The sequence below is a fragment of the Ambystoma mexicanum genome, chromosome 1q (assembly GCF_040938575.1).
Source record: "Ambystoma mexicanum isolate Mex_15411 chromosome 1q, UKY_AmexF1_1, whole genome shotgun sequence".
In the NCBI taxonomy this organism is placed as follows: Eukaryota; Metazoa; Chordata; class Amphibia; order Caudata; family Ambystomatidae; genus Ambystoma; species Ambystoma mexicanum.
Genome location: NC_090922.1, coordinates 1,295,653,915 through 1,295,681,272, shown reverse-complemented (window position 1 = coordinate 1,295,681,272; position 27,358 = coordinate 1,295,653,915). Strand labels below are relative to the sequence as shown.

The 27,358-nt window shown below is 47.4% G+C and overlaps 1 protein-coding gene across 1 annotated transcript in view; it reads left to right on the top strand.

The window, feature by feature from the left end:
• The window catches only part of CIMAP2 (ciliary microtubule associated protein 2), a 690,070-nt gene that overhangs the window by 264,815 nt on the left and 397,897 nt on the right, over positions 1–27,358 (top strand). The window contains exons 5-6 of the mRNA XM_069642119.1: positions 18,385–18,522; positions 18,627–18,767. Of these exons, the coding sequence (XP_069498220.1) occupies positions 18,385–18,522; positions 18,627–18,767 (279 nt within the window). The remainder of the gene's footprint in view (positions 1–18,384; positions 18,523–18,626; positions 18,768–27,358) is intronic.

The window sequence follows — 27,358 nt, the reverse complement described above, 5'->3', positions numbered from 1 at the left end:
TGTACGACTTGATAGACTGCCAGGACTCTGCCAGATGTCACTTAATCCCAGTCTACTCAGCTGGTATCTTACATGTTTCACCCACGGCAATGTGCACCCTCTTGAGTAACTGAGTACACTGGTTAGTGCCTCCCTATACTTTTCAAGCTCTGGAGACACCCAAAGTCTGATCCAGTATCACACCGGTTTCCATACTATCTGTGAGGTAATCATATTAGCATACTTGATTGCGGGTCAAATTGACCTTTTCTATGCAGTGGGTAATTTACATCAATTTATAATAAACAGAGCGCTGGCAAGTACCTGACGTACTCCAGTATCAGGAACCAGCAGTCTGTGAAGCGATGCACAGCCCCCTCTTTCACCGATGTGATCTTCTCTAACACCAGGAGGTGCCAAACCTTCAACCACCATAATGCATTAGGGGCCCCTCTCGTATTTTCCATTTTTGGGCTATCGCGATTTTCGCCGCTAGGAGGTGCTGGGTCACCAATCTCGCCGTTCGGCCAGTTCTCGGATAACTGTCTGCTGCTGGGGCCCCCAGCAGGATCACCTCTGGGTCCAGTGGTAATATACGGTATGTGAGAGGTTCGATGATCTGGAGTACCTCCTCCCAGAATTTCCAGACTGTTCGGCAGTCCCACCACATGTGGAGGAATGTGCCTTGCGCTCCACATTGTTTCCAGCATTCCGGGTTCAATAAGCTCTTAAATTGATGGAGGCGCTCCGTAGGGTAGTACCATCTGTAGAGAAGTTTCAGTGCACATTCTTTGTTTGTTATGCACCTGGTGGCTTTGTTGTTCCTTGTCCATATCTCTAGCCATGTGACGTCTTCTATCGGGTGGCCCAGATCTCTCTCCCATTAGGCCATGCAGCGGGGGCGCGTGGTCAGTTGGTCATCCTGTAGTAGTTTGTATAGTTTTGAGATGAAGCCCCTTCTAGAGTGCCCCTGCAGTGACAGTTCCATGGGGCATAGTGTTCTAGTAGCCTGTTGTTTTGTTTTTTGTTTTCCCCCTGACGGGCCACCCTGGTCCAGGAGTCACATTGGGCCTTTGGGTCCTCTCTTAGGTTTCCTGAGTGCGATGGATTCATCAGGTCTTCATCTGGAGTGGAAGGAGCTCCTGTCAGAATGCCTTCGGCTTCTTCCATTGAGCTTATTGTGCAGAGTTGGCCCTCCAACGAGAAGCTGAATGTTGCCGGGAAGAGCCAGAAGTATCTGACCTTTTGACCTTGGAGGAACATCGTTGGTGGTTTGAGCGATTTATACTTTTGGATTGTCGCTGCTGCCAGGTCCTGACATATCTGAATTTGGGAACCCTGAAAGGTTAGGTCCCTCTGTGTGCGACTGGCCGCCATGATATCTTGTTTGGTGGAGAAGAAGTGGACCTGGGTGATCACATCCGGGGGGTATTCGTTACGGGTGTCCTGTGGTCATGGAGTCTATGGGTCCAGTTCAACAGCAGTAGAGACTTTTCACAATCTGGGAGAAGCGTTTGAAAAAGGTCCTCTACGTACATTTGCAGGGCTTGTTCTGTGATTGTGGTTGGAATCCCCCAGATGCAGATGTTGTTCCTCCGAGCCCGGTTTTCCATATCTTCCTGCTTACGTGTTATGTCTTCGTTGTTGCCTTCCAGAGTCTGCACCTTTTTCTGGAGTTCTGCGAGTTGGGCTGTGTGGTTAAGGACCTGTTCTTCGGATTCGCTGACCCGTCGTTCCACCTCCCCCATGCAGTCGTCCAGGTACTGCACTTTGGCTGATAGCTCGGTCATAGAGTTCCATAATTCCGTTTTTATGTCTGCCAGAAGTGATTGTAAGTTCTCCTTGGTGGCCCATTGACCTATCTGGTGAGGGGGTTATAGCTTGTTCTGTGTCAGCCTTCTTGCTTCTATCCTGTTGCAGCATGGCAGCGTTGTCCGCTCCCTTTTGGGCTTTGAGGTGTTTAGCCATCGTGGCCGGGGATGCCTTGGGGAATGGGGGTGTTCTGGGGTGGGCTTTGTTGCTGATTGGTGCCTCCCCAGTTGTCTCCTTCTTCTTTGCCCTATTGTCAGGGGTTAGCGGATTGGGGGGGGGGCCCTGTGCAGTGGCTGCGGGGGAAGAGGGGCTTCCCTCTTTCTGTGAGTCAACCCCTTCTGTGTTGCCCCTCTTGCCTCCTTTGCAGTCGTTATGAGCAGGAAGGGCTTACCCCTTTCTGTTGGCAACCCTGATGAGCCTTGTTGCTGCTTGGCCCCGGGTGGGATCACCAGCTGTCTGCCTATGTGGTGCTTTTGTGGGCTGGTGTGCCTTGCCTGGATCTAGGCCCTCTAGGGCTTCTGTAGTTGTGGTGCGACCCTAGGTCCTCTTTTCCCCTGTTTGGGGGCGCCCGGAGCCTCATGGCTGTTGCTGGTCTGGGGGGTGTGCCCCACTGGTGTTGGCACCGCTGGGCACCCACCCCTCTGTATGCTTGGTTGCTGTCTTGGGGAGTTTGGGGACGGACTTACTTCGTCCTGCTGCCTCGCCAGTCACCTGCCCAGGAGGCCACTGGACTACGCTCACCTCTTCCGGCGCTGTGCTGCAAGGCTGTCTGTGTCTGGCTCTCTTCCGCCTGTGCTGCGTCGCCTCCTCTGCCCTTCTCGGTGGGGGGAAGGCGGGCAGCTGTTCACGGCCCTGCTGCCGATGGGCTCAGCTGGGCCGATGCAGGCACTGCTGCGGGTGATCACCGATGCTGTTCCCGGCCTCCGGATCTGCTTCCAGCATCCCGGGTCTACGCCGCGCGGCTGGAAGGCTTGCTGGCACGTCTCTTCCGCTTCCGCTGCACTCAGGGCTACGGGGCCTCTCTCGCGCACCGTATGTTGGGTCCGGCCTCCCGGGAAAGGTTACCACCTTATGTCCCCTCCACTGTAGGGGGTGTCCATGCAAGGCTCTGTGTCTGTGATCGCCGTGGGTCCCGCTGCGCGCCTCGCAAGGCGGCCGTCATGTTGCCGGGATGGGTGATTTCGGCCCGCGTTCCCGGGGTTGTAGGCTCTGATTTTCGACACCCATGCAGGGGTTTGCGCCTCACGCCCTCCGCCGTGGGATGTTACTGTCCCTTATGAATCTCCATAGGTTAAAACCCATTTATTTGTCGTTGCGGCTCGGAGCCCGCCGGAGCTCTCACAGAAGTGTACGCATAGCCGGCGCTCCAAGCCACGCCCCGTATCAGTGAATCTTACACCCAAGTAGTCATAATGGGTTACTTGCTCAAGGTTAATCCCATCTACGTTCATTGGACATACAAACAATTTAGTTTTCTTTGGCCTAAATACCATTATTTTAGTCTTTGTCTTATTTAATGTTAAAACCCAATTGGGAGTATTTGGTAATGGAAAATCCCCCTCACTAGTGTGACAGGGGGTTTAGATTCTATTAAAGACAGGAGGCGAGTATTATGCATTATCAATCTTTACTCTGAAACCACAGCAGCAAAGAAAACACTTTTACAAACAAAAAAGTTTCAATAACAGAACTAAATAGAGTTCAATGTCAATGCAAGGGGGACTCCCCAAACTATCATGGAGGACAGGTCATGCCCTACAGGGGACCAATGAGCAGGGAGCCTCCTCTATATATGTACTTTACTCTAAATCCAACTCTCTTTCTGCAGCTGTCTTGCATCAGACGCCCAATGTAACGATTCAAGTGCGTAGCGCGGAGAAAAGATCCAGCGAAACTGGAGAGATCTCAACCTTTCCGCAGCCTGAAGCTATGACGAAGCTCTTCTGGATAGGACTTCTCACCTGAAAGCTGAAACAATATGAAATAGAACTGGGTGGGTGGGTGGAACATGAAACAGCAAATACAAAGGGAGGGTGGGTGGGATAATACTCGCCTCCTGTCTTTAATAGAATCTAAACCCCCTGTCATGTTAGTGAGGGGGATTTTCCATTCAATGGCATGACAGGAGGCTTCATATTATGCAATTTCAAAGCCCTTGCATCCCAATCCCAATCCCAACCTGAGCAATACACTTGTGATAAATAAATTATTCCAAATATTATTCCCATGACCAATCAGCTGCTTTGATAATTCCCTCCCCACAGGAGAACGTCCTAAACACTAAAGCATCTTCAACTGAAGAACCAAAGGAGCAATGGACTCCCTCTCTCTGCAAAATCTACTTAATCCATATGGCCCAAGGGGTAAGAGACCCCGCAATAGTGTTCCCACAGGAATACCAGCTGAGAGGTATTTAGGGGTTAAGTCCAACCTAAGCATTTTAAAACACTTAGTAACTCATACATTACAAAATGTCCCGGTAACCTGGATAATAGATGGAGGAAACACCTTCTGGCAACAAAAAAGTGATTTCTCCCCCACCCCCCGGGAGAAACATTCCACTGTCCATATCTAAAGGACTGATACAGGAGATGCACTTTAACAGGAAAGAAACCCTACATGGATAACTTTGAAAACAGTTGTAGCACAGACAACCCTTCCTTGGAAAGACAAAGATGCGGTAATCCATTACGATATAATCGTAGCCTATAAGAAACACCTAGTTAAGGTGGAACCCCAAAGCCAATGGACCTGAAGGTCCTGCACACCAAGTACTGCCAAACCACTGTTTTCACCCCTAGCGACCATGTCTCGCTGAGTTAATGGCAGTTAAATGCAATCATCGACATGTAATGTTACCCTTTGTAGACCGTTCTACCAGAAATACCTATTTCTGCTAAGGGAGAAACAGAAGCGAAAACTAGAGTCACATACCTACTCACCGAACAGTCGCCAGCTAAAAGAACAGACTTATTAAAGGCTATCCCAAAGTCCTTGATGACACAGATAGAGCACTGCGAAAAGAAACTTCGGAAGCCCCGGGAAGAGATGAAAATATATTCTAATGAATAACAGAGAGGAACCCTTGAAGCAACCATTCATCAGAGAAAACTTGTGGGTCACAGATAGACCACAAGTGGAGAGGGATGATAATAGAAAATATGCACTGTAAAATCCTATAGGGATGGGAACCACCCCCCCCCCTGAGAAGGCCAACACTAGCTTTGTTCTCTGCTTGCGCAGCCGAACTCGCAACCCCTGCTATGCTAGCACCGGAGGTATCAACACATTAAAAGGAAATGAGCATCCCTGAGGAACAGTCCGAATGCAGTGCACTGGCATCCACCTTCTCACAAGGAGAAAAGAGATCACTCAATCGGAACTCCAACCGTACAAGATCGTGGCAAAGAGAGAGTTAATCATTTAGCTTTCATAAAGAGCTACAAACCTTCAGGTATCTGAGCACTGCTTGTTATTGCACACAGTGTGTGGTGCTCATTTATCGACCTCGGAAGGATGAAAGGCTGAGTTTGGCCCTGCCGAGATTGGATCCTGCTTCAGCAGGCTCTGCACAGATGTAAAAGCGAGTGCTGTACTTGCTGAGCTATCGGACCGACATCCTGACTGACAATATGTTGCTCCTGTCTTGGAGCTTATCTGGAATTGATCTTAGAGAAAAGCTCTTGACTGCAACAGAGTTCGCTAACAATTCCAAAGGCTGATCTAAATGCGAGAACGATAGATTCTCGCGAAGATGTTTGGAACAATGACACGGAAGGAGCTGGCCATCTGCCCATCTAGGATAGCTAGCTGAGGGAAAAAAATCTCCCTTTCCAGGGGAGAAGACAGATAACTCCTTACTTAAGTACAGTCTATCATCCCGAAGGATAAGATGCAGAGCATTAATGTTGTGCTTATAACCAAGAACAAATTCCATGATCGCGGAAGGGACATCTCTAACTGTATCCAAGAGAAATATATATATATATATATATATTCCCCAGAACACCTTGGAACTGAGGTGAGTTATCACCTTCTTCATTAACTTGGTAAAGCACCAGGGGGCTGATGGGAAGGCCAAACCGAACGGGAGGGACATTGATAAGAGTGAACCCATCAGTGGAACTGAAGCGGAAACTCCTGAGAGGAGGAAAAAAGGAGGAACCCACAGCACTCATCCTCGAGGTCTAACACGACCATACTATCTGCCAGGAGACGGGAAACAATGAGCATAATAACTCTTCCATTTTAAAGTTGCCACAAATAGATGTTAAAACTTGCAAATTAATTATTGGTAGTACCCCATATGCCCACTCCCCATTAGTGGGAGCAGAGTTATCTCATTCATAATTGAGAAACCGTGAGGGAGGCTGGCATCACCGCCCCTTCCAAAAATGAGGTCACTGACCCCCATACTAACACACTTTTTACTTGCCTAGTGACCACTGGGGAAGGGGGCAAGGGAAAACTGACAGAGGAAGTGCGCAAATTGGATCCTTGTTAACCTACAGCAACCCCCAGGGGTTTGTGGTGAACACCATTTAAGAAAAACTTGGTGAACACCTGAGGCATTACAGGAGATATCCTAGGACTAGCAGGATTCCTGTTGGCATAATCCCTCCAAAGGAACAAAAACATCGTTCTCAAACCCCTCGAGCAGAGGAGTAACTGTGCGCACCTCTTGATGCGCCTTTTCCCGGATAGGAAGACTTAGGAAAAAACACCCAAAGGAGCAGGCTCTAATCACCTGAGGGGCAAAGATCTTAATAAAAGCCACCTGTCCAATAATAATTTGGGATGAAGATGCACGGGAAAGGGCTTACGTCATCCTATAGCCATGAAGGCGTTTATCAATGCCGAGCAGGCAATCGTTCTTATAATCCAGCCCTTCAAGATCCGCACATTTTCAAGTGCTAGTATTACAATCCGAACCTGGATGCACTGTATTGTTTTACCTCACAGAAGAATGCGTTGCCCTTGAGCCATCCCTCTTCACAAGAGGGGTAATTACGTCGCTCCGTAAGAGCAGAGGCGTTGGCGTTGCCGAGCAGGCAAACAGATCTCAATCAAGTAGCACAGTACTTGTGCATCCAATAGGGAAATAGAGGTTACTTCTCTCTTTAGCCGGCTGAGCCAACTGGGTTGTATATGACCCAAATTCACCGCTACTCTCTTCCCTCGTAGGGTCCTTTCATTTTTTTTCCCTAGGGCAAAGAAGGATACCAAGGATTGTCCGATCAATGTCGAGAGGGTTAGCTCCCAAAACAAGAGGATGGCACTGCCTCCCAGGACCGTCCTTTCGATGAGGGAAAGAAGGCTAAAGTCTTTAGCGCCTTTATGAAGGCAAATGCGGTCCTCCAAATTATCTGTCACAGAAACAAGGACCATGTAGTAGCGGAGATAAAATAAGTAAACAGGCTATGAGGAACAGACCAGGACTGTGGAAACTCCTCCTAACCTGCGTATCTGACCCCTTTTAGGGGAGGAGAAAAAACCTAAGGGAAGTAAACGGACAGAGTTGTCCTGCATACCTAATGGAAAAAAGATAGGGGTAACAAACCAGACATTTTTTCCGTAAAGGACATGAAATATCAGGCTAGCACAGGATTGCGTCTGAATGATGGCTGGCTAAGAAGGCTCAAGCCCCCTATAGGTCAGACAACGACCTCCTCCACCAACCGCTGTCTTTTCTTTAAAGGATAAAATGAGAAAATTAATTAATTAAAAAACCAAGTAATTCTTTACACAAAAGGGAAGCGTCAATGCTTCACCCACAGCTTAACCATTGCTGTAACCAAGGAATACGCTGAGCAAGCGCACCACAAGCTGCTTACCCGAGCAGGGTATGGAAACCAGCAGCACGCCAGGGAACCACCCTCGCATCCAAACTCAGGTGAAACCTGAAGCCGAGCAGGCAGCAGCACTCATAATATCTGTGCCGAAATTCTGACGCAATATACCTGTATTGCCAAATTAGAGAGACACTTTGGATTTTCTTTCTAAATGTAAAGGAGATGGCACATGGCGCTCTCCTCATCTGCGCATCAGAAAACAAAGCCGTTGCCAAGGCGCGCGTGGGGATAAAAGTGGGTAGCCCATGCACTTTTCCCATACAGTTTCCTTGAAAGGAAAAAACTCTTTTGTATCACATTTATTATAATTTTAATAAATCGGCATTTATATAGCGCTACGAACTTGCAGGTACCCGAGCGCTGCTCATCAATCATCAATACCCCCGGGCCTGGGGCAGCGCATAAGTAGGGAAAACTCCCATCACAAACCCCCCTTACCCCTCCACCCCGCAAAGCTTTCAACGCGCAAGGTGTTTGGGGAGGGAGAGGCCGGTCGGCGGTTAGCCAAACGTGTTAATGAGTAGGCTTCCCAGTGCATCGGGCCAGAAGCGAAAGCTTCTGAAAGGGCCGTGTGCGACGGAGGGAAGCACAAACAGCAGCCTGTGCACGTGAGGTCTGAAGCCAAGGCTTCTAAAGACCCGCGCGCACAGTTGACAACATAATTGTAAATAAATAAAAAGAAAACATAACCTGGCGCTCTAGGCGCACCAACCCACGCATGACAGGCCTGAAGCCGCAGCTTCTAAAAGGGCCGCACACGAAAATAAACAAAAGGCTGTGCGCGCGAGGTCTGAAGCCAAGGCTTCAAAGACCCGTGCGCCACCGTTCGCATTCCATTTACAAATAAAAGCCAAATAAACACCGAGGCCGGCGCTGCCCCGCGCCCCCACACTCACGCATGACGGGCCTGAAGCTAAAGCTTCAGACAGGCCCACGCGCGTTGGGTAGGTAAAAAAGAATTCCTGAAAAGTGAAATACTCGCTTCATAAAGGGAAACCACACCACAATTAAAGCGCGGGCGCTCGCGACCTAATATTTTGGTTAAACGCCACGAAGTAAGTGGTAGTTCATACAATACTGCAATAATAAACTCAAAATAAGGAAACACAATTCCCAAGGTGAACGCAGTAAAGCACCCAGTATATTATATATGAAACACAAATTCATATGGCAACCACTGACTAACGTGCAAGGCACAACTAAAAGGAGTGACTTAGCTGTGGTGTCAGCAGCAAAGAAAGAGGAGTTGGGTTTAGAGTAAAGGACATATATAGAGGAGGGTCCCTGCTCATTGGTCCCCTGCAGGGCATGACCTGTCCTCCATGATAGTTTGGGGAGTCCCCCTTGCATTGACATTGAACTCTATTTAGTTCTGTTATTGAAACTTTTTTGTTTGTAAAAGTTTTTTCTTTGCTGCTGTGGTTTCAGAGTAAAGATTGATAATGCATAATATGAAGCCTCCTGTCATGCCATAGAATGAAGCACCAGCGGCTGTGCCTGATTCCCATCAGTGATGTTGCCAATGGCACGACATTCCAGCATTATTTCTTGCCGATGATGTTGTCAGTGCCGAGTCTTTTGGGGGGGGGGAATCAAGCCTTCCACTACATCATCTGTTCATCAACTAGATACGCACCTCATTAATGTAGAGACAAAACGGGAGCGGGGCAAGCACACAGCTTTGCCGCACGTCCCTGTGTACCCAAAACTCATCAGTAGTCTCACCTGTAAATCCCTACCTCACTACCGCAGTGTTATTACAATAGAGTTGTGTTACTGCTATCAACTAGGGAGGCACCCCCCTCGCTCTGCCATTACTTGCCATATCTGCACTTTACGGACTGTAAGGAAGGCATGGTATCAAACAGTGAAGACAGACACAAGTGATCACAGTTCAAGGGTGTTAATTGAACTTCAGTGGGTTGGTTGAATGACTTTCTAAATCTAAGGATGGGAGCAAGCTGCGGCCATAACGTAATAATAACGCAGTTCTAGTGGAGTCTCTGTCAAAATAAAAGGGTATATACTAATAAACCTATTGCCAATCCTTACTTCTAAATATAAAAGGTGTGGGACAATAATATATTCAAACACAAATGAGTTCAACAAATAATCGGCCAGGATAATTGAGCAGTTGGCTTCCAGTCCCCCCGTTTTCAGCACAGGTCAAGGCGGCACTTTGGAGCTTCGCACACACTCTGGCTTCTCTGCCACGAGGATACAGTTCAAAGCATAGGCATCAGGGTTTTCTGCCAAAGCCCTTTTCCCAATAATAGTCTCTTACTGCAGAGGGTCTCTCGTAATAAACAAGCACCAAAGTTCCTTTCTTATGAGGATATTCTTATTCACAAGTTCTCACTTCCAGCGTTCATCATGGGTCTCCCTCCTTCAGGTTCGAACCCCTTTTACCATAATGTTCACAATTTGTCTCCCACGTTCGGGCTTGGACCATGGATATACCTTGTTTGGGCCCAGACCCCTTTAGCACAATGTTCCTGATTGGTCTACCTCGTTTGGGCTCGGACCATGCAATCTCACTTTCTATGTTTTCCCCTTTATATCTTAAATCAAAGACTTTCGAATGTGCAATTGGCTTTGCTTAAACCGTCGCAGGACCACTTCGATTCAGTTCACTTCTCTTTCTATCAATCTTCTACTTTCGTTTCTGCCACTTCGTGGCTGGATACCTTACAAAGACCTTCGATTGAGTACCCTCGCAGTGCCGAACCCCTCTCTCATTGGTATTGTACCTTTATCCGTAAATTGTCAAACCTCCATCAGCAATTAAGCTTTACTTGCGTCTTTCATCACACTCATTACCAATCTTCATTCTTGCGCTCTTAATACAATATTACTGCTTGCAACCTTGACTTCAACACAGACCGGTCTTGCATCGTTTTACCCAACTAAGTGGCTGTGTTGATCTTTCTGGCGCTGCTTTGATCTTGGAGCCAAGGACGGTACCACGCGTCTGCTGTTCCTCCCCAACATGCTCAGCATTGCAGCGGGGCCCCGGGTATCTCCGACCCACAACACAGGATTCTTCAGTCTGCTCTCCTGGCCTTACGCTTTTTAATCTGAAGGGTTCTGGAAAGTAACAGTTTCTCGCCGGAAAGGTCAATGTTATCTCCCTCCTTGTGCACCCTTCTTAGTTTGCCGTCTTTCTTCCCTCATTCAGCTGTCGTCAGGAAAATACTGTTCCTTCGTGTGCTTTGCCTTGCTCAGAGTGTGCTTTCGTGCTCCGCCTTATCCGTGTGGGGAAGTTTAATGGAAGTCAGGTGTGAGTGATTACCAGTATTTGCCTGACCTTGCATAACCATAGTAGTGGGACATGTCAGGTACAATGTTCGGGTGTGAGTCTGTTCTCTGCCAGAGCCGGCCGTCTGTGTAAAAGTGTTTGTGAAGGGAAAGGGGTTGGGGGTAGAGTTCCTAAATATCCTACCGGGTAGGTTGGGGTAAAGGTGTGAGAGGGAGGTGGAAACCGTGTCACACCATCAGGTGTCCCACTCCGACTTCCCGAAGACCCCTCTGCCAGGGCGTTCCTCCTGCCCTGGACCACCCCCATGCTCCGGATCAAAAGGCGATGGCTGTACACTGGCCACCTGAGAGAGAGACCCCCCAGGGACTAGGGGGTGAGACACATTCTGGTTTCTCACAGAACGCAGTCAATAGCAGTCTGGAGGTCCACGAAAACTGCATATACCTGCATCCTCTTCAGTGCAGTGTATTTATGTAGAAAAAGGGACAAACAAAACCATTGATCAATGTTGCTTGTCCCATGTTGAAAGCCAGCCTGAAGATGAGAAATTAAATCATTAGAATTCACCCAATTCTGCAGCTGCTTTAGTACCACCTTCACAAAAGATTTTACAGTGGCATCAAGCAGTGAAATAGGCCTGTAGTTGCATGGGTTTCCCCTTCCACCTTTTTTGTAAATAGGCTCTATTTCAGCTGTCGCCACTAGTTGGGGACTTGATGAAGTTTGACAACTGCTAAAAACAATTTCAGTACAATTGGTGCCCATATGTCTGGTACGTCCTTCAGCAGGTCTGCTGGGATCCTATCGGCACCTGTGGCTTTCTCAATCTTGTAATTTGCAATTACTCTTTTTACCTCTGCTAGAGTGATATACATTGATGGTTGATTACATCCAGTCCTCACTGTGCCTTGATCTATAATACCCTCTATAATCACACATTCATTGACCAGACTATCTTTATACAACCCACAGAAGTAGTTAACCCAATCCGGTCATTTGTTCCCTTTTTGTTAGAGACTGCATCTGGGTGATCTCTGCACTTGGCTTTTTAATATCCCTCTTTTTTCTGTTGTTCTTGTACTTGATTCTACAGGAAATTAACTCCCTTATATTCAGTTTGCCATCTATCGCAAGGCAGTTTGTCAGAACTTTCTTAGCTGCCCTGCACTCGCTGTAGAACCATTTAGGCTTTACCACCCCTTTCGGTTTTATGTATCTTGCTGGTCTAGGAAAGAAGGGACATAGACCCGTTACCAGATGATCAAACTCAACCAGGATCTCCCTATCGCTGAGACTACTGCTGCAAATGCTCTCGATATATGCTAATACTGCTAGATAAATAGCTGGTTTTTGCCCAGCCATCTCTGCATGGTCCCAGTTGATAGCATGTCTAGCGTTCCCAGAGATTCTTATCGGTGCAGTTGACACAAAAATATAACCAGGTTTGCCTCTTAATCTCACAACCAGTAAAAGGGGTTTATGGTCGCATTCTCTCCGATCTAGAATAGTAAACTCCTTAACAAGTTCCCATTCACTCAAAAGTACAAGAATATAGTCAATCTTTGACAAACAGCCAACCCCAAAAAATGTACTCCCTGCCGGGCAATTGCTGCTACACCTACCGTTGCATGCCCTTAATTTAAGCCCTTGCAATGTCTGTGCTGACTCTAACGACTGCTTATGGGTCCACAGAGGGTAGCTTGCCTCTAGTGCTGGGATTGTCACGACCTCGCACCGAGGCTATGGGTCTTGGGCACCAGGGCCCCCACCTCAGTACTGTTCCCAAGGTCAGAAAGACCCACACTAGCCCGTATCGGGTGCCTTTGTCGCAATCTTGGCACCAGGCGCACTTGGCAACTATGGTTCCCGATGGACAATGGGTGAACAGGCTGCCCCCGTGAGGATTATAGGGGAACTGCAGCAAGCAGGCTAGCTTCAGGGCGGGGTCCGCCCCTAAGGCACCTGGGATACCTGCCGGGTATTTAAACCACACCCGACCCGAGGCACGTGCTTTGCATTATTCTGCTTTTGCAGCATGACGTTCACCGGGTCCTACTCTATATCCTGGCCTGCTCGGCAAACAACTTGGAAGAACATCGCTATTCTTACCTGCTCAGCTCCAGCTCTTCCACCCAGTAGGAGCCTTCGCTGACTTTTCCATCGGTCCTCTGCCACTTATTCAGGACTAACGAGGCAAGCATTAGAAGCTACTTACCATCTCACCTGGAAGGCCTCCGCCATTCCGAACATCACCTTGGCGTTCTGTCCTCCACTCCATCGTCGCTTCCAGGAATTCTCTGCGACCTGAGGAGAAACAAAGCACAGGTCAGCTCACTTGCAAGGATGCTCCCAGCGCCACAACTAGCGCATCCTTACCTTCTTGAACTCTGTGGTCGGCCTAGGCATTCCCCAACAGCCCCTGCAAGACAAAAGAAAGTGGTTACTCAGACAATCAACATAGACATTATTCAAAAAACACAAAAAACCTACCTGAAAACGGGGAGTCGCAGCCGGTCTGGACTCCAGGCGAACACCAGTGAAGTAACTCAGCGGATCAAGCCAACACCGACGCGCCCCTGCCTAGCTCGGCAGGACGGAGAGTGCTGTTTCCCCTTGATACTTCGCTGACCTTGATTTTCGGGCATTACGAAAATCAAGGTCAGCGAAGTCTCAAGGAGAAACCGCAATGGAAGACAGGGAGATGGACCACGGGAGACAAGGACAAGTCGCTAAAACATCCCTCCTATTTCCTAGAACTGATCCCAGCCAGAACGAAGTCCGGGGGAGTTGCAGAGAGCCCAGCCGTGTCCCAGACCAGTCCAGAGGTGTCCGTGTGGATACAAGGTGAGCGTTACAGGGATGTCCCATTCTGAGTCGACTTCGTCCCATAGTCCTTCCAGTTCTTTTAGGGGTTTCAATTGTAAGTTAAAATCTCCCCCAACTAAAATGTGGAATTTTCAAAGTGTCATATCATCCCTACTGGTTATTCAATCTTGCAATAGTGTTAATGTTCCCAAAGGATTGGTTCAATAGTCTATTGTACAAATTGAATATAAGTAGGGTATGCCCGATCTGTTTTGGCCACTTACTAGTTGAACGTCTTATCGAGCTCTGTTCACATAATTCTGTTTCCCACCCTGAATCCACAACTACTAGATTCTGTAATCCATCCCCCCACCCCCCCCATGGCCTCCCTCTAGCACCTTTAATCACAGGGGTATTGAATGCCTTGAATCCCTCTATCTCAACGGTTGTTAGGGCCCATGTTTCCCGGATGCATACAATCTCGCTATCCTGTATTAAAGCAATCCAGTCTGGGTCCATCAAGTGCCTTTCAATCCCTGCAACATTCCAGGAAAACACTCTTATTCCCTTTGGCTATATCGGGGCTTCTGGAATCAGAGCTTCTGGGCCGGTGGGGAAAAGATGTCAGTCCACCTCTTCTAGGTCTACACCTGTTAAGGATGGATTATACCTACTTCCAAACAGTGGTTTCCCAGGGATTCTCTGTTGCCCCCACTATACGAGAGAGGCCTTAATGATATTGATGTTCCGGGTGGAGGATACGATCTTGCCTCAGTTGCCCATAGCCTCTCAACCAGTACTTTGTCCTTCAATGTCAACGGAATGTAGTAATTCTGTCTGTTGGGCATACGGAGGGAGGTTATCTCAGCAGCAACGTTCTCGCCTTGGAAGCAAGGCTACACGAAGCAACACAGGTTCAATCTCCGGGTCCGTGCTTAGAAACCTCTGGGTATTTAAGCGCATTATAAATACGCACCAAGACAAAAAAAAAAAAAACAATTGTGCAACAAAAGAAAACTATTCTTGAAACAGCACCTCGATGCCTGCGGGCTGTGTGAGCGCTTTAAAAATGCAAATAATAATAATAATAGTCACTCTGTTACAGGTAATGATGTCCTCTCTTATGACAGAGGTATATTCCCTAACGTGACATCCCCAGTGGATACTCTTATTCATTTGGTTCTCTTTGTTCTCATACTGGTCTTAGTTTAGGGACATTACACATATAGACAGTAGCATCACTCTTTGCCCCAACCTGTTTACTGGTATAAGCGGTAGGAAACGATTGTCTGGTATTGGACGATTGATTGTACCTGCTGTTAGCAGCGCTCCTTGGGGGATTAGTAGATACATGTTTATTGATAGTATCTGTTATTGATTTCACCCACTGGGGATCTTTCCCAGCACCCACAGCCTTAGCTGTTAGCTACACATGCTCACCAGCAATGCTATTGACCATACCCTGATTCTGTGGCAGAGCCAACCCCTTAGCTGGTGCTCATTTTGTATCCCTTCCATGCAGGTTTTCAATCGGTGGAGCAACATACTCTTTTTGGAACTTGGACAGTTGAATCCCCAGCTCAGAAACAGTATCGGATAATTTAACTACCAATTATTTCAATTTTCCAACCTCGCCTAAAATGTCCTTTAATTTGTTGCTCAGATTGCATTCGCACCCACGTTTTTGCAGTTGATGATGTTCTTCTGATTGAGAGTTGGAGTTTGATGTCCATCTATTCGGGGCTTTTTGTTTTGCCACACTATTTTTGGATATTGTTTTCCTAATGCTTTACCCTACCACCCCCCCCCCCCGGGGTGTTGCTGTTATTACCCACCTCATAATCCCCAACTACCTTGAATTTCGTTACATTTGGAGTTCCACTCAACTGGACCGCTTCTCCACAGTCCTCACCCTCTCCTGTCAGGGCAGAGAATCTATTCTGGAGTCGGATTTCAGGCGCAACCCTGATAGGACAGGAGTTCGGAATAGGGCTCATCGGTTTTACTGGCCCTACATCTAGCCCCATCATATGAACCCCATTCGAATTCAGCAGGAGTCGGAGCACACATTTCTGTATTTGCAAGACACCGTAATTGCCCTAGTGGGGAATTATACTTCAATGGCATTACTAGTTGGGGAACCCAGTGATTTTGACTTATGCACTGGGATAAGGTCATTTTTCCCCACCTCCTGGCCAGTACTATTACCTACTATGAATTTATCCACTGGGTCCTCGTTACCCATTCTCCTTGTACACCTTGGACCCATTCATCTGACATCACTGTAGGCAGTACACCTTATCTGCCAGCTCAATCAAACCCGATTCGTCAATTCCCTCACCTTGAATTACACAATTGGATATGACAGGTTTGGGGGGGGGGGCTCATCGATATCATATAGCAGACCTTTGATCTCTGAAATAAGTATGTTTAGTTCATTAATTGGCTTGAAGAGTTTATATGCCCTTTTAGGCCCAAACTCTGGTGAGATTAGCTTTATGCTTAACCATTCTTAAAAGCAGGTTCACTGGTCCTGTATAACCGAATTCTCAACCTCTAATCAGAGATCAACACTTGCAAAAGTTGATCGCTATTGGTTCTCCAGAGGGGAGTTGTGCTGCCTGCCCTCCCCTCCTACGGCAACCCCTTAAATGTGCTTGAGATGCTTAAATATTAGTCTCCACATGGTTTAAAGTGCATGTCCATATATAGCGTGCAAAGAATGCAAGATACAAGTGCAAAGCAACAAACTACAGAAATGAGCAAGGCCAAAAATGAGACCAGCACTTCAGTTATATAAACAGACCTGTTTAAAATATATCTAAAATATGTAAATGTTTCTAAAATGAACGAAATGTTGACACACAAGTAATAGACTGTGCAAAGAATGCAAGATAAGCATTTGGGGTAGGATACGTAGTTTCCCTTGTGAGGGCTAGTCGATATCACAGGGAAACTAGTGAGATAAAAATGCTTAATGTACTTGATGTCCCTAAACTTCCTGGTAGTAAAAATGTCAGTTTAAAACACAGCAGAACAATACAAAACACAAGAAAAAAAGGAGCAATTAAAACCATAAACAGCGTAGAGAGCGGGGGACGCGTGATCGCTCAGAAGGCAATCCATAGTCCGTCTCCCCTTCCCTGATCCTCACAATGCTCTTAATGGAGCCCAAGGTGAGGCAGAGCTCTTAGGGGGCCTGCGTCAGAATGTTACAATGTTGCTGCAGAGCCCTTGTCTCTTGCAAAGTTTCTACAGAGCACTCTTCTGAAGGTTAGGGAGCTAGGGAGCCACTCGCCAGTTTGTAACAGACATAGGTCACGTACTTTGAAAGTTAGTCAACTAGTCAATAGTCAAGCCAAAGTACCAGGTCTCTGTGAATACCTCCTCCTCAATTAGTTATCTCAGCGTGCCTTAATACTCCCATATCGCTTGCAGCAACTTATGTGAAAAACCGCAGCGACAAGGTGGTGCTCGAAATTGGTCACTCTCTGATTGCCGCGCACCAGTTCATCTGCACAACGTGGCACACCGCAAGATCTCCTTCGGCCACTTCTCAGTGCTTCCGGGCACCGCAAGCTTGTTAAATTGGGTCGGGCACCCCTCGGCAGCTTTCCTGAACAGCTCCCAAACAGCTGCGCCTTTTGCCTCGGCGGGCTTCGATGCAAGGGTGGCCTGCTAGATGTTACATGCACACCCTTGTTTTTGTCTTCCTCCTGCAGGGGCAGGGCCACTAGCACAACGCACAGAGCAGGGGACAGCTCACAGCGCCCAAACAGCGGCACCCTTTGCATTGGCACTAACCACTGCATTGTAAAACACTTGTGTATAGGCCCGTTATAAATGCCATATCATATCATACAAATAACTAAAAACGTACATGTTTGCTCTGTGAGAAAAATGCCTGTCTGATAGGGTCGCACTATGTTGTACATATCTCTGTTATCCTAAGACAGAAAGCTCTCAGCGATGCCAACAACCACCTACATGTTTCATACCTCTTGCGGATTACCAGTGTGGTGCAATCTGACATCCTTGGGATTTGGAATATTGGGGTAGGATTGGGGGCAAACGTCAAACAAAACAGTATGCCAAAACCCTTCTACTTGAAATGGGCGAGTAGAAAAGGCTATTTCATTTAACAAGCATGCATGCTTCAGCACCTCCCAGGAGCCATCCCTGAGGTTCACCAACATTTCTGAACCAATGAGAAATGCATTTTGGATATGCAAATTCACTCACAAGTATACATTTTTGCTCCATGTGATGCACTTCATGCAGTGGTCGGATGAGGCATAGCTAGGGATTCGTGTAGGAGTCATGGAGTGGATACACCTAAAGGGGCAGAGGGATAATCACTGGTTAGTCTAAGGTGGGAATATTTAAAGGTGTTTCTCCTGGCACCACAAGTTGTGCAGGCCGCAGTTAAGGGAAACTATCTTGTTCTAAAGTAGCCTCTTCACAAGATGCTCTTTTGCAACAGTTCTTGAGGATCAGTGGGCGTTTGCATAAATTTGACCAATCTAAGTTATGCAGTTGTTTATTGTAGCTGGTACAGATTTATCTACGAAAGATTGTTTCCATTTTAGAATGTCTCTGGATTGATTGTTGCTGAATATCATGTTATATCGAAAACTATTGTATCCCGCTTTCATAAATACCTGTTTTTTTGTGTAGTCTGTCACCCCTGGTCCCGGAACCTATGGCAAAGGAGGCAACCCCTATACATTAGTAGAAGAAAAGGAAAAAAAATCTGCTGTCTCTCGTGGAATAATGGACTCTCTGACCAAGAAATGCCTGCCTTTCCCTGGTATGGTAAGTCAACAGATTCCCTTTTCCATTAAAAGAAAAGTGCCTTTTAAAAAATTATACATTTCACTTTAACTCTCTTTTTGTTATGAATATATTGTGGTTTTTAGGGAAGCAATTTGGCACCAGGGACCTATAATCTACCAAGCTTTACTGAGGAAATGCTAAATCGTGTGATCAGCAAAAGAGGCCCTTATGATACTTTCAGTGGAGAGCGGTCTAAGATAGTTGCTGGACATTTTGCCACACCGGTAAATATTCTTATTTATTATGTAATCCATTTAGTATATTAAACACTTATTGTTGCTTTCTTCAGTATGCACAATGTACTGTTATATTAACATGTAACACCAAATGTATGTCTTATTTTCAGAGAAGAAATGCTATTTCTAGACTCTTGGTCCCAAAAGATGAGTTGGACTTTCTTACATTTTCCATATCTAACCAACATGCAGTTTCCCCAACCGTCATATCCTATTTTGCTCTAAAACTTTAAAGCGCTTTGCTGCAACACTTTGCACATGTCCATACATCTGGTGTCTAGCTACTATGCTTGAAAGCACTCAGAAGCAACTAAGAAGGATTTATTTATTTATTTATTCGACCTTTGTATGGCACCTATACACAACTGTTTCAGGAGCCACAAGACAATGGGGTAGGGACATAGGAGAAACAATAAAAATGCACAACGGTCCTACTAGGTCTTGAGACATTTAGATTGCGCAAGTGCAGTTTTAGATTAGATGCAGTTGGCGGTGGCAGGACGGGGAGGAAGGAGTGAGGGTAGGAGCGGGCGGGCAGAGAAGTGCAGGAAGGTAGGGGGCCCAAGGGTTGGGCAAGTGCAGAAGGGGGCCCAGCAGGCAAGTGCAGGGGGGAGGAAGGGGTAAGGGAGAGGCTAGTGCCAGGAAATAGGGTGGTGGACCAAGTGTAGGATGGTCAGGGAAGGGAGCCTAAAGGCAAGTGCTAGTGAGGGGTACTGTGGAGACTGGATGAGGAGGGCCTGGACCCAGTTGGCACAAAAGGGTCCAGGCACCAGTCATGGCGGCAAGGGCAGTTTTAGCAGGGGCGAGGGAAGGAGGACGTGAAAAGGAAAGTTTCTGGAACTTAAGGAGATCCGACTCAAGTCTGAGAGGGGTAGGGAGGCCATTCCAGAGAGAGGCTCCTGCCGAGGAACGCGATCTACCCCCACTCTCTGCCTGGAGAAGCATCTGATTAGCAGAGAGTTGGAGCTAGAGGACCGAAAGACTCTAGCAGGGAGGTATTTGGTGAGAGACAGTTGGATGTAGCAGGGTCCCAGGCAACAGAAAGCCTTATTAATGATGCAAAGGCTCTTGAATCTGACCCTAGCAGCAACCGGGAACCAGTGGAGAGATTTTAGGGCCGGAGAGATGCAGTCTCTGGGCTGGAGGCCAAGGATAAGTCTTTCAGCTCTATTCTGGATTAGTTGAAGGCGGCGAAGGGAGGAAAGAGGCACATTTGAGGAAGAGGCTGTTGAAGTAATCCAGCCTAGAGAGAACCAAAGCTCTGAAGAGTTTGAGCTTCTGGGGAAGGTGAGGAAAGGTATAATGCCTTGGAGGAAGAGAAGCAGAAAATTGGACTTCTTGGCAGGTCCTTGATGTGAGCGGAGAAGGAGAGAGCAGAGTCGAAGAGGACACCCAGGTTTTTTGCCTCACAAGTGGGTGTGGAGAGGGAGCCCAAGCAGGGGGGCCAGCGAGGGGGAGGGAAAGCGTGAGCAGGCATCCCAATGAGGAGGATCACAGTCTTACTGTCATTAAGGCACAGATCATTAGCAGAACATCATGCCTGAATAGCAGTCAAAGAAGAGTGGAAGAAGACTAGAAGGGAATCTTAAAGGAGAGCTGTGTGTTATCAGCGTAGCACTGGAAGGGAGGAGAGAAGGTGGAGATCAAGTGGGCCAGAGGGGCAAGGTAAATGTTGAAAAGCCACGGCGGTAGGATAGAACCCTGAGGAACGCCACAGCTAGAGAGTGAGGTGAAGGATAGGAAAGGGCCCAGTTACACTTGGGAAGGTCGGTTAGCAAGGAAGGTCAGCCAGGCCAGTGCCTGGTCCGCAATGCTGACAATGTCCCGGAGACGATTTATGAGGATGTCGTGATTGACCGAGTCAAAGGCAGAGGAAAGATCGAGGAGGATCATGACAGAGGTAGAGTTGGAGTTAAGATTAGAGAGCAGGTCGTCACCAGTGATCCAAGTGAAGGGGAGCGGGTGGGAGCGGTGCTCCTATACTTTTCCTCTTACCTTTCCTATACATTTATTTTAAAAAGAAACTGCTCCAGAGCGCTCCTTTTTAAAGTAAAAGTATAGGTACGGTACGGGAGAAAAGTCAATCGATTCACAGCACTGGATGGCAAAGTCTTGGTCCACGCCTGTGCATTGAGCAGCAGTGCCATTCATTTCTGCATGTGCCCTCACTATGCACAAGCGTGGTCCAAGCAGAAGTGACCAGCCTATCTTGTTGGACTCACATTCTGAAAGCCTCCAGCTGGGTGAGCTACCAGGGCCAGGATTAGAATTTCTTTTTTACCTCCTGCTGCAGCTGCTGCCAGCAGCCAAGTAGGTAATGAGGAGGCGAGTGGGTCGGAAGAGAGGGACGGTTCAGTGCCGTCCCTCTCTCCCGACCCGAGAGGGAATGCGGGCGGGTCTGAGGTCAGGGACTAGTGGGTCAGGAGAGAGGGACGGTTCAGTTGACTATTCAATCCACTAACCAGCCCTCTCAAGTGGGTACCTGCCCCCTTGACTGAGCAACTGGTTGACAGGTCTCCTGCACACTTTCAGCTGCTGCCTGATCTTGGATGGGCACTGGGCGCTAATGCTGCCGGAGTCTTCTTGGCCTAAGCTGGCCTGCCCCAGAAAACGGAGGTTTCAAGATTGCATGCCCTGCCCCGGATGTTGCCAATGTAATTACCTACCTGCCAAGTTAGTGCTTGCCACAGAGTTTTAGACTGCTTGGCTGGAGCGCCCATGAAAACATTTGACTGAAAGACTTCCAAACACAACGATGTGTTCAGGGAAATTATCTGCTTGCCGAAGAACACACACGGATATAGACAGCTAGAATAGCAGAAGTCACCTTTGTGTCCGCAGCAGGTTCACAGCTGTGTTAGCTGCGTTTTGGGTCCTTGTTGAGGGTTCCATGCAGTCACAATTGTCGCTTACCAATAACAAAAAGACATGTAAATGTACTTGGATTTTACAGTAGTGCTTAATAGGGTAAGCCTGTTTCCAAGCACTCCTAACTTTGGCAGATAAGTGAAATGGTACAACAGGGGGGTTGTCCTACCCTCTATGAATCTAAGAGGTGTACGGAGGGAATTCAGTGTACACTAGTTTTTAGACCCTAATGGGAGCACATACAATTTGAGCAACCATTGTAGAAAGCAACATGCTTGCTGATGCCAAACACATGACTCAACATTATAGAAAGAATTTTTAATTTAGCTTTCTATTGTGAGCTGTTTTTTCTTTGTGCAGCATATTTAAGTTATTTCTTTGCATAACAATACATGATATCAATTGATGAAAACACACACATAGTTGAAAATTCACTATGGCAAAAATGCAAGTGGCATGGGGTATGGGTTAATCATTTGTACATATGCCTAACAGCTTGTGAATCAAGTGTCCCATGTCATTGGATGTGAAAAACGCACTGTGAGAGTGCAAGTAGAGGAGACGGTGAAGATAGGTCTCCTGTGCCCGGCTAAAGTCTGACCTTATATTATGGTCTACGTCTGGGAATGATGTTAGAGATTTAAAGGCAACACAAGTGATAGCCCATAGAAAATTTGGGTTAGTGTGCTGCTGACGTTTCGGCAGGGTAGGTTGTAGCCTTCTTCTGGGGCCAAAAAAGTCAGGAGACTCTGTATTAAAAGAGAAAGACAGGAGAAAATCATGTAAGAAAGTGTGAGAGAGATCAGTTTTTAAAACAGCAACAAGGTGCTGGAGTGGGTCAGTACAAGGTATCAAATACTAAAACACAAGTCCTAGAGGGGGTTCCAAAAAAGGGGGTCCACTCACCACTGGTCGTACTTCCAGTAGGAGCAGATGGACCCGGGGGATCCATCGAAATGCAGTTGAAAGCGCAGGAGGGAGTTGCGTGGGTCGGGAGGGCGGCCAGGCTGGAGGCAGGTGCCCCGTGGGCGACTGGTGCGGGACCCCTGGAGATGTGGACGAGGTCCGGGGTCGGTCCCAAGGAAAAAATCCTTAGAAGCACAGAGAAAGAAGAGAAAAGACAGGAGTTTGCAGCATTAGTAACCGAGTGGCTTTGGGTGCGAAAATCAGTCGTGGGCCGAGTGTGAGTTCACTCTCTCAAGGAAAGAAATGTACCTGTGACTGTTTGAGGAGCACGGCAGAAGTTGGAGAAGATGGCCGAGTCAGGAGGCAGCCAAGAGCAAAGTCATCGGAGCTAAGAAGCTCAGGATGATCTGCTGTCTCGTGTGCCCTGTAGGCAAAAGGAATGAAAGACCTGGCCAAAAGGGTACATAAATAAAAACCCTAGCATATAGGGTAGGCGTTGCGCACGGGTGAAGGTAGCAGATGGCTATAGTCTGGCGTGCAGGCTGGGGGAGGAAAGAGCGACGTACCTGCGGGAAGTATCGGCATGTGGCAGCGAGGTGCATGCGTCTGAAAATGGTGCCTGTGCTGGCTCTGGAACGGAGAGCTGAGTATTTGCACTGTGTGAAGAAGCACAGCAGCGCATGCGCGGGATATTAGTGTCTCGTTCTAAGTCCGGTGTTGTAGCAGTAGGGCGAGCGGGTAGTGGCTTGATACTTGGGAGGCTGTGCAACACTGAAGAGGTGGTTAGCAGCGGGAAGGCTGTCCATAGATAATGAGGAGTGTGAACAGAGCACACGGACACAGACTCCCCGGGAACAAGGTTGGTGGAGGGAGTAATATGGCGGTTACTGTGGATGACGACTGGCCTGGGCAGGCTGGGAAGCAGGGCACGGAACGGCCCTTGGTGAAGAATCAATAAATCAAGAAACCCTGGGCCAGTAAAATATTGCGAACTGGCACAGGCTGTTTTCATGAAAAACGATTGTGTTGATGAGTTAAAAAAAAAAAACAACAAACGTGCATTGGGAAAGTAAATGACCCTGAATGAACCGGGTTGGCGAATATCAGGCTAGAGTTGGTGAGTCAAATGCTTGAGTGCTTACAACAAAAACAAGTACATACAAAAAGTACCGCGGTATAACCAAGTCTTTTGTGTACGCACAAGACGGTAAATGAGTCATGGTGGAATAGAGGAAACAGCATTCTTATTACAAATTACAGATTAGTGTCCCTAAGCACTGAAGTGGGCAATACACAGGTCTGCAAATAGTTACAGTGCAGTCATGGAAAAGCATATGTCCTTTGCTGTAAACATAATGAGTACCAGACATAAATAGATGCATATACATACATTTCTAGCATTGCAAAAAGATAAGTGAAATGGGGCACAGGGAGATCAAACCAGGATCACATGTGCTCAAGATATGGATCCGGGATGAGAGTTTAAATCTCTTGAGGCAGCTTATAGCTGACCATTCACCCAATAAATCAAATTTTCAGCACAGTGTCACTGCCCGTCAAGTATCTGTGCTGAACATAGTATCCTTGGTTCGGTCAAACTGTCCTCACACCTTAACATACAACGGTAGTTGGGATTTATCTGCTTTCACCTCTGTGCTGACAAAAGTTGGCAACAATTTAGCAAAGTTAATATGCCATTGCTTCCATTAAGCAACTGATTATCGAATAGGTTTAGCGAAATGACCCTTTATTTCTGGGAACTCGTGCATCCTGGGAGTTGTAGTCTAGATTCACTTAAATGTAACAAATTGAATGCCAATGCCAATTTACAACCGTTTTAATCGGAAATCCCAGGAGTGGAGCATGGTGTACCTTGTAATATGGAGCCAGGTGGACACGACTGGCAATTATTCATTGGTCCAGGCATTTGAATGAAGTGTAGATGACTGAAGTGATTCTTGTGTTCTCAGAGCGAACTTTGGAAAGGGGGGGAAATGGTTCAGGCCAGTAGATTGAAGACCAACGTCCTGTGTCACGAGGCTGGGCAGGAAGTAGCAAAGACGAAGGAAACATTAACCTTTAGGGACAGACAGGGAGGATGTGTTTGGAGACAAGCTCTACCAATGCCATACTTCATGTGCTTTTCCGTGATAGTTCATATATTGGCGATGACTCTCTCACTTTCATTGGTTTACGCTATTGTTCATACACCTTCATGCCTTAAGCAAAACACTGGATATTAGTGGTCTTCACTTGTGAGGCACCAGTCAAAAGCACACTGCGAGCACCCATGGCAAATGTTTCAATGCGCCCTCCATTTCTTGGAAACATTGAACTGCCATCTCCAAGATGGTGGAAGGAGGTTTGAATGCTATACTGTACGCTATCACAGAATACTTAAAAAGGGGATGTCACAATTGTGCCTGACCCCACAGTTGCACATCCCTGTCAAAGCCAGTTCTCTAAACTGTACATCATTCAGTAAAATATATTGTATGAGCCTTTTGATCAAACTTAAATGTACCACCTGTGCTGCACACTTCATCACATCTATCCACTCCTAATAGTAGTTGGTTTATTTTTGTTTGGGTGCAGAGTACAAGCTACTTGTCGCAGGTGTTCAGGAGAGCAGTTTCCGTGCCACTGGCTGCTCTGAAGCCAGATTGGTGATAATGGAGACAGCCAGCAGATTCAGTGTGGATGGTCATTTGGGGATGACAAACTTCTTCAGGAGCTTGCCAAAAGAAAGGGGTGATGGAAATAGGTCGTTAGTTGGCTGGGCAGGAAGGGTCAGCAGACTGCTTTCTTAAAAGTGGGTGCACATGGGAGTGCTTGAGGTGTTGTGTGAAAGAACCAGTGGCAAAGGAGTGGTTACCGAAGTCCGCCAAGGCAGGGACAAGAGAGGAGATGTCTTTTATAGTTCTAGATGAGCTGGGGAGCACCTGTTTGAAAGAGACTTTCATAGAGGGGACTATTCTAGAGACCTCGTCCATTGTAAAGGAAGAGAAGGAGGAAAGTATGGTGGGCACATGGGGAAGGGGAGGTGGTAGCGGAGGGGGTGGTGAGGGGAGAGGCGAGAGAGTATAGGAGGTCCTGTGTTTTGGTGGTGAAATGGGAGGCCAGTGTAGTGCAGAGGGCATGGGAGGATGTTTTAATCCCACTAACCAACAGATCTAGACCACATAATGCCCTCCGCATACCACGGCAACATCCTCTGCACCAGACCAATGATGTGAAATTGCAGAGTACAGGCACATGAGGAGGGCCTTCTCATACCCAGCCCCATATTGGCCTACACAGTTCACCTACTACACAGACTTTCATGGGCTTATGCTCCAGGAATCACAACTGACAGTACCATTCTGGAATTTGACAGGTGATCACATATAACCTAAATTTAAAAAAAAAAACAGGCAAATACGGTATAAAGAAGGCTTTTAGGTTTTCGTGCTACCTGACATTATCTTGTAGACGCATAACATGATGGATCTGTGGGTGTATATCGCTCGCTCACAAAACACAACATTGCAAGGGACTGCCAGCCAAATGCCAGCCTCTGCAAGGTCGCTCTCTCCATCTTCCCCCGTCATCCCCTCCACTTTTGAGGGGTCCCCCGTACCTCCCCTTCCTGCTCTTTGGACACCTCCTACACACCCCAGCCCATCATCCCTCTCCACACCCCTCCAGCCTGCTGAAGACATTTACATCTATCTTGCCTGCGTGGGTGCTGCATGTTATGTCTTGTGTTTCCCTGCCTTGGTCCTGCATGAATGTTTGCTTGACAGAATGCATGCTGGAATGTATACCTGTGGATTGTTGTGGTGTGAATGCCCCTGGAGATTCTTTGTATGTCAGTTGGAGTGAGTCTGGCCTAGATTGAGGGGGCTGGTGGATGTTCTCCCTCTATGTAATTTACCTGTTATCCTGTAAATGCACCTTGAACTTAAGTCAAGGTCTTACCTTCAGAGTGGCTCTCGCCTCATCTGTACCAGAGTAGATCTTATCACTGCACTTCTCTGTATTCCGTTAGGGAGAAGAAGGATGTGCTATTGCTTATCAGTCTTTTTCCAGCACTCTAATAATCGAAAATGGCATCTTGCCACATTCCATAACACGTGATTTAGCAGTGCCTATCTTCATGTTGTTCAGTTCTTTTGTATTTGTATTTATTCATTTATTAAGCGCCTTACGCCAAAGCGCTGTACAATTGAACAACATAATAAATAAATGAACAACATAACAGCTGAAGCAAATACATAGTGAATCATTCAACAAAAACAGTGAAAAGAGCAATTAACTGAGGGGGATGGGTAGGGAAGGGGAGAGGGAGAGGATGGGAGTGGAGTGGTGATGAATGGTAGGAGGAGGGAAGGGGGAAGGTTGAGAGGGGGGAGGTACGAGAGGAGGGGTTAGGGGAAAGAATGAGGAGGGGGGAATCAAGAGGGGGGAGGAGATCCAGGGAGGGGAATGGAGAAGGAGAGATTTAAGGGAAGTGTGGAATGAGGGGAGGGTGTGGGAAGAGCGGATAACAAGAGGGAGGGAGTTCCAGTGTAGAGGTGCTAGGAGTTGGAAGGAGCGGAAACGGAAGGAGGCACAAGGGGAGGGAGGTACAGAGAGAAGGAAACGGTCAGCAGACCGAAGGGGACGGGAGGGAGAGTAGAAGGAGAGAAGGGAGGAGAGATAAGGGGGAGCAAGACCATGGAGAGTTTTGAAGACAAGGCTGAGAAATTGAAATTTAAGCTGGGAGTGAAAAGGAAGCCAGCCAAGAGAGAGAGAGAGAGGTAGAGATGGAGTCGCGGGTGGTT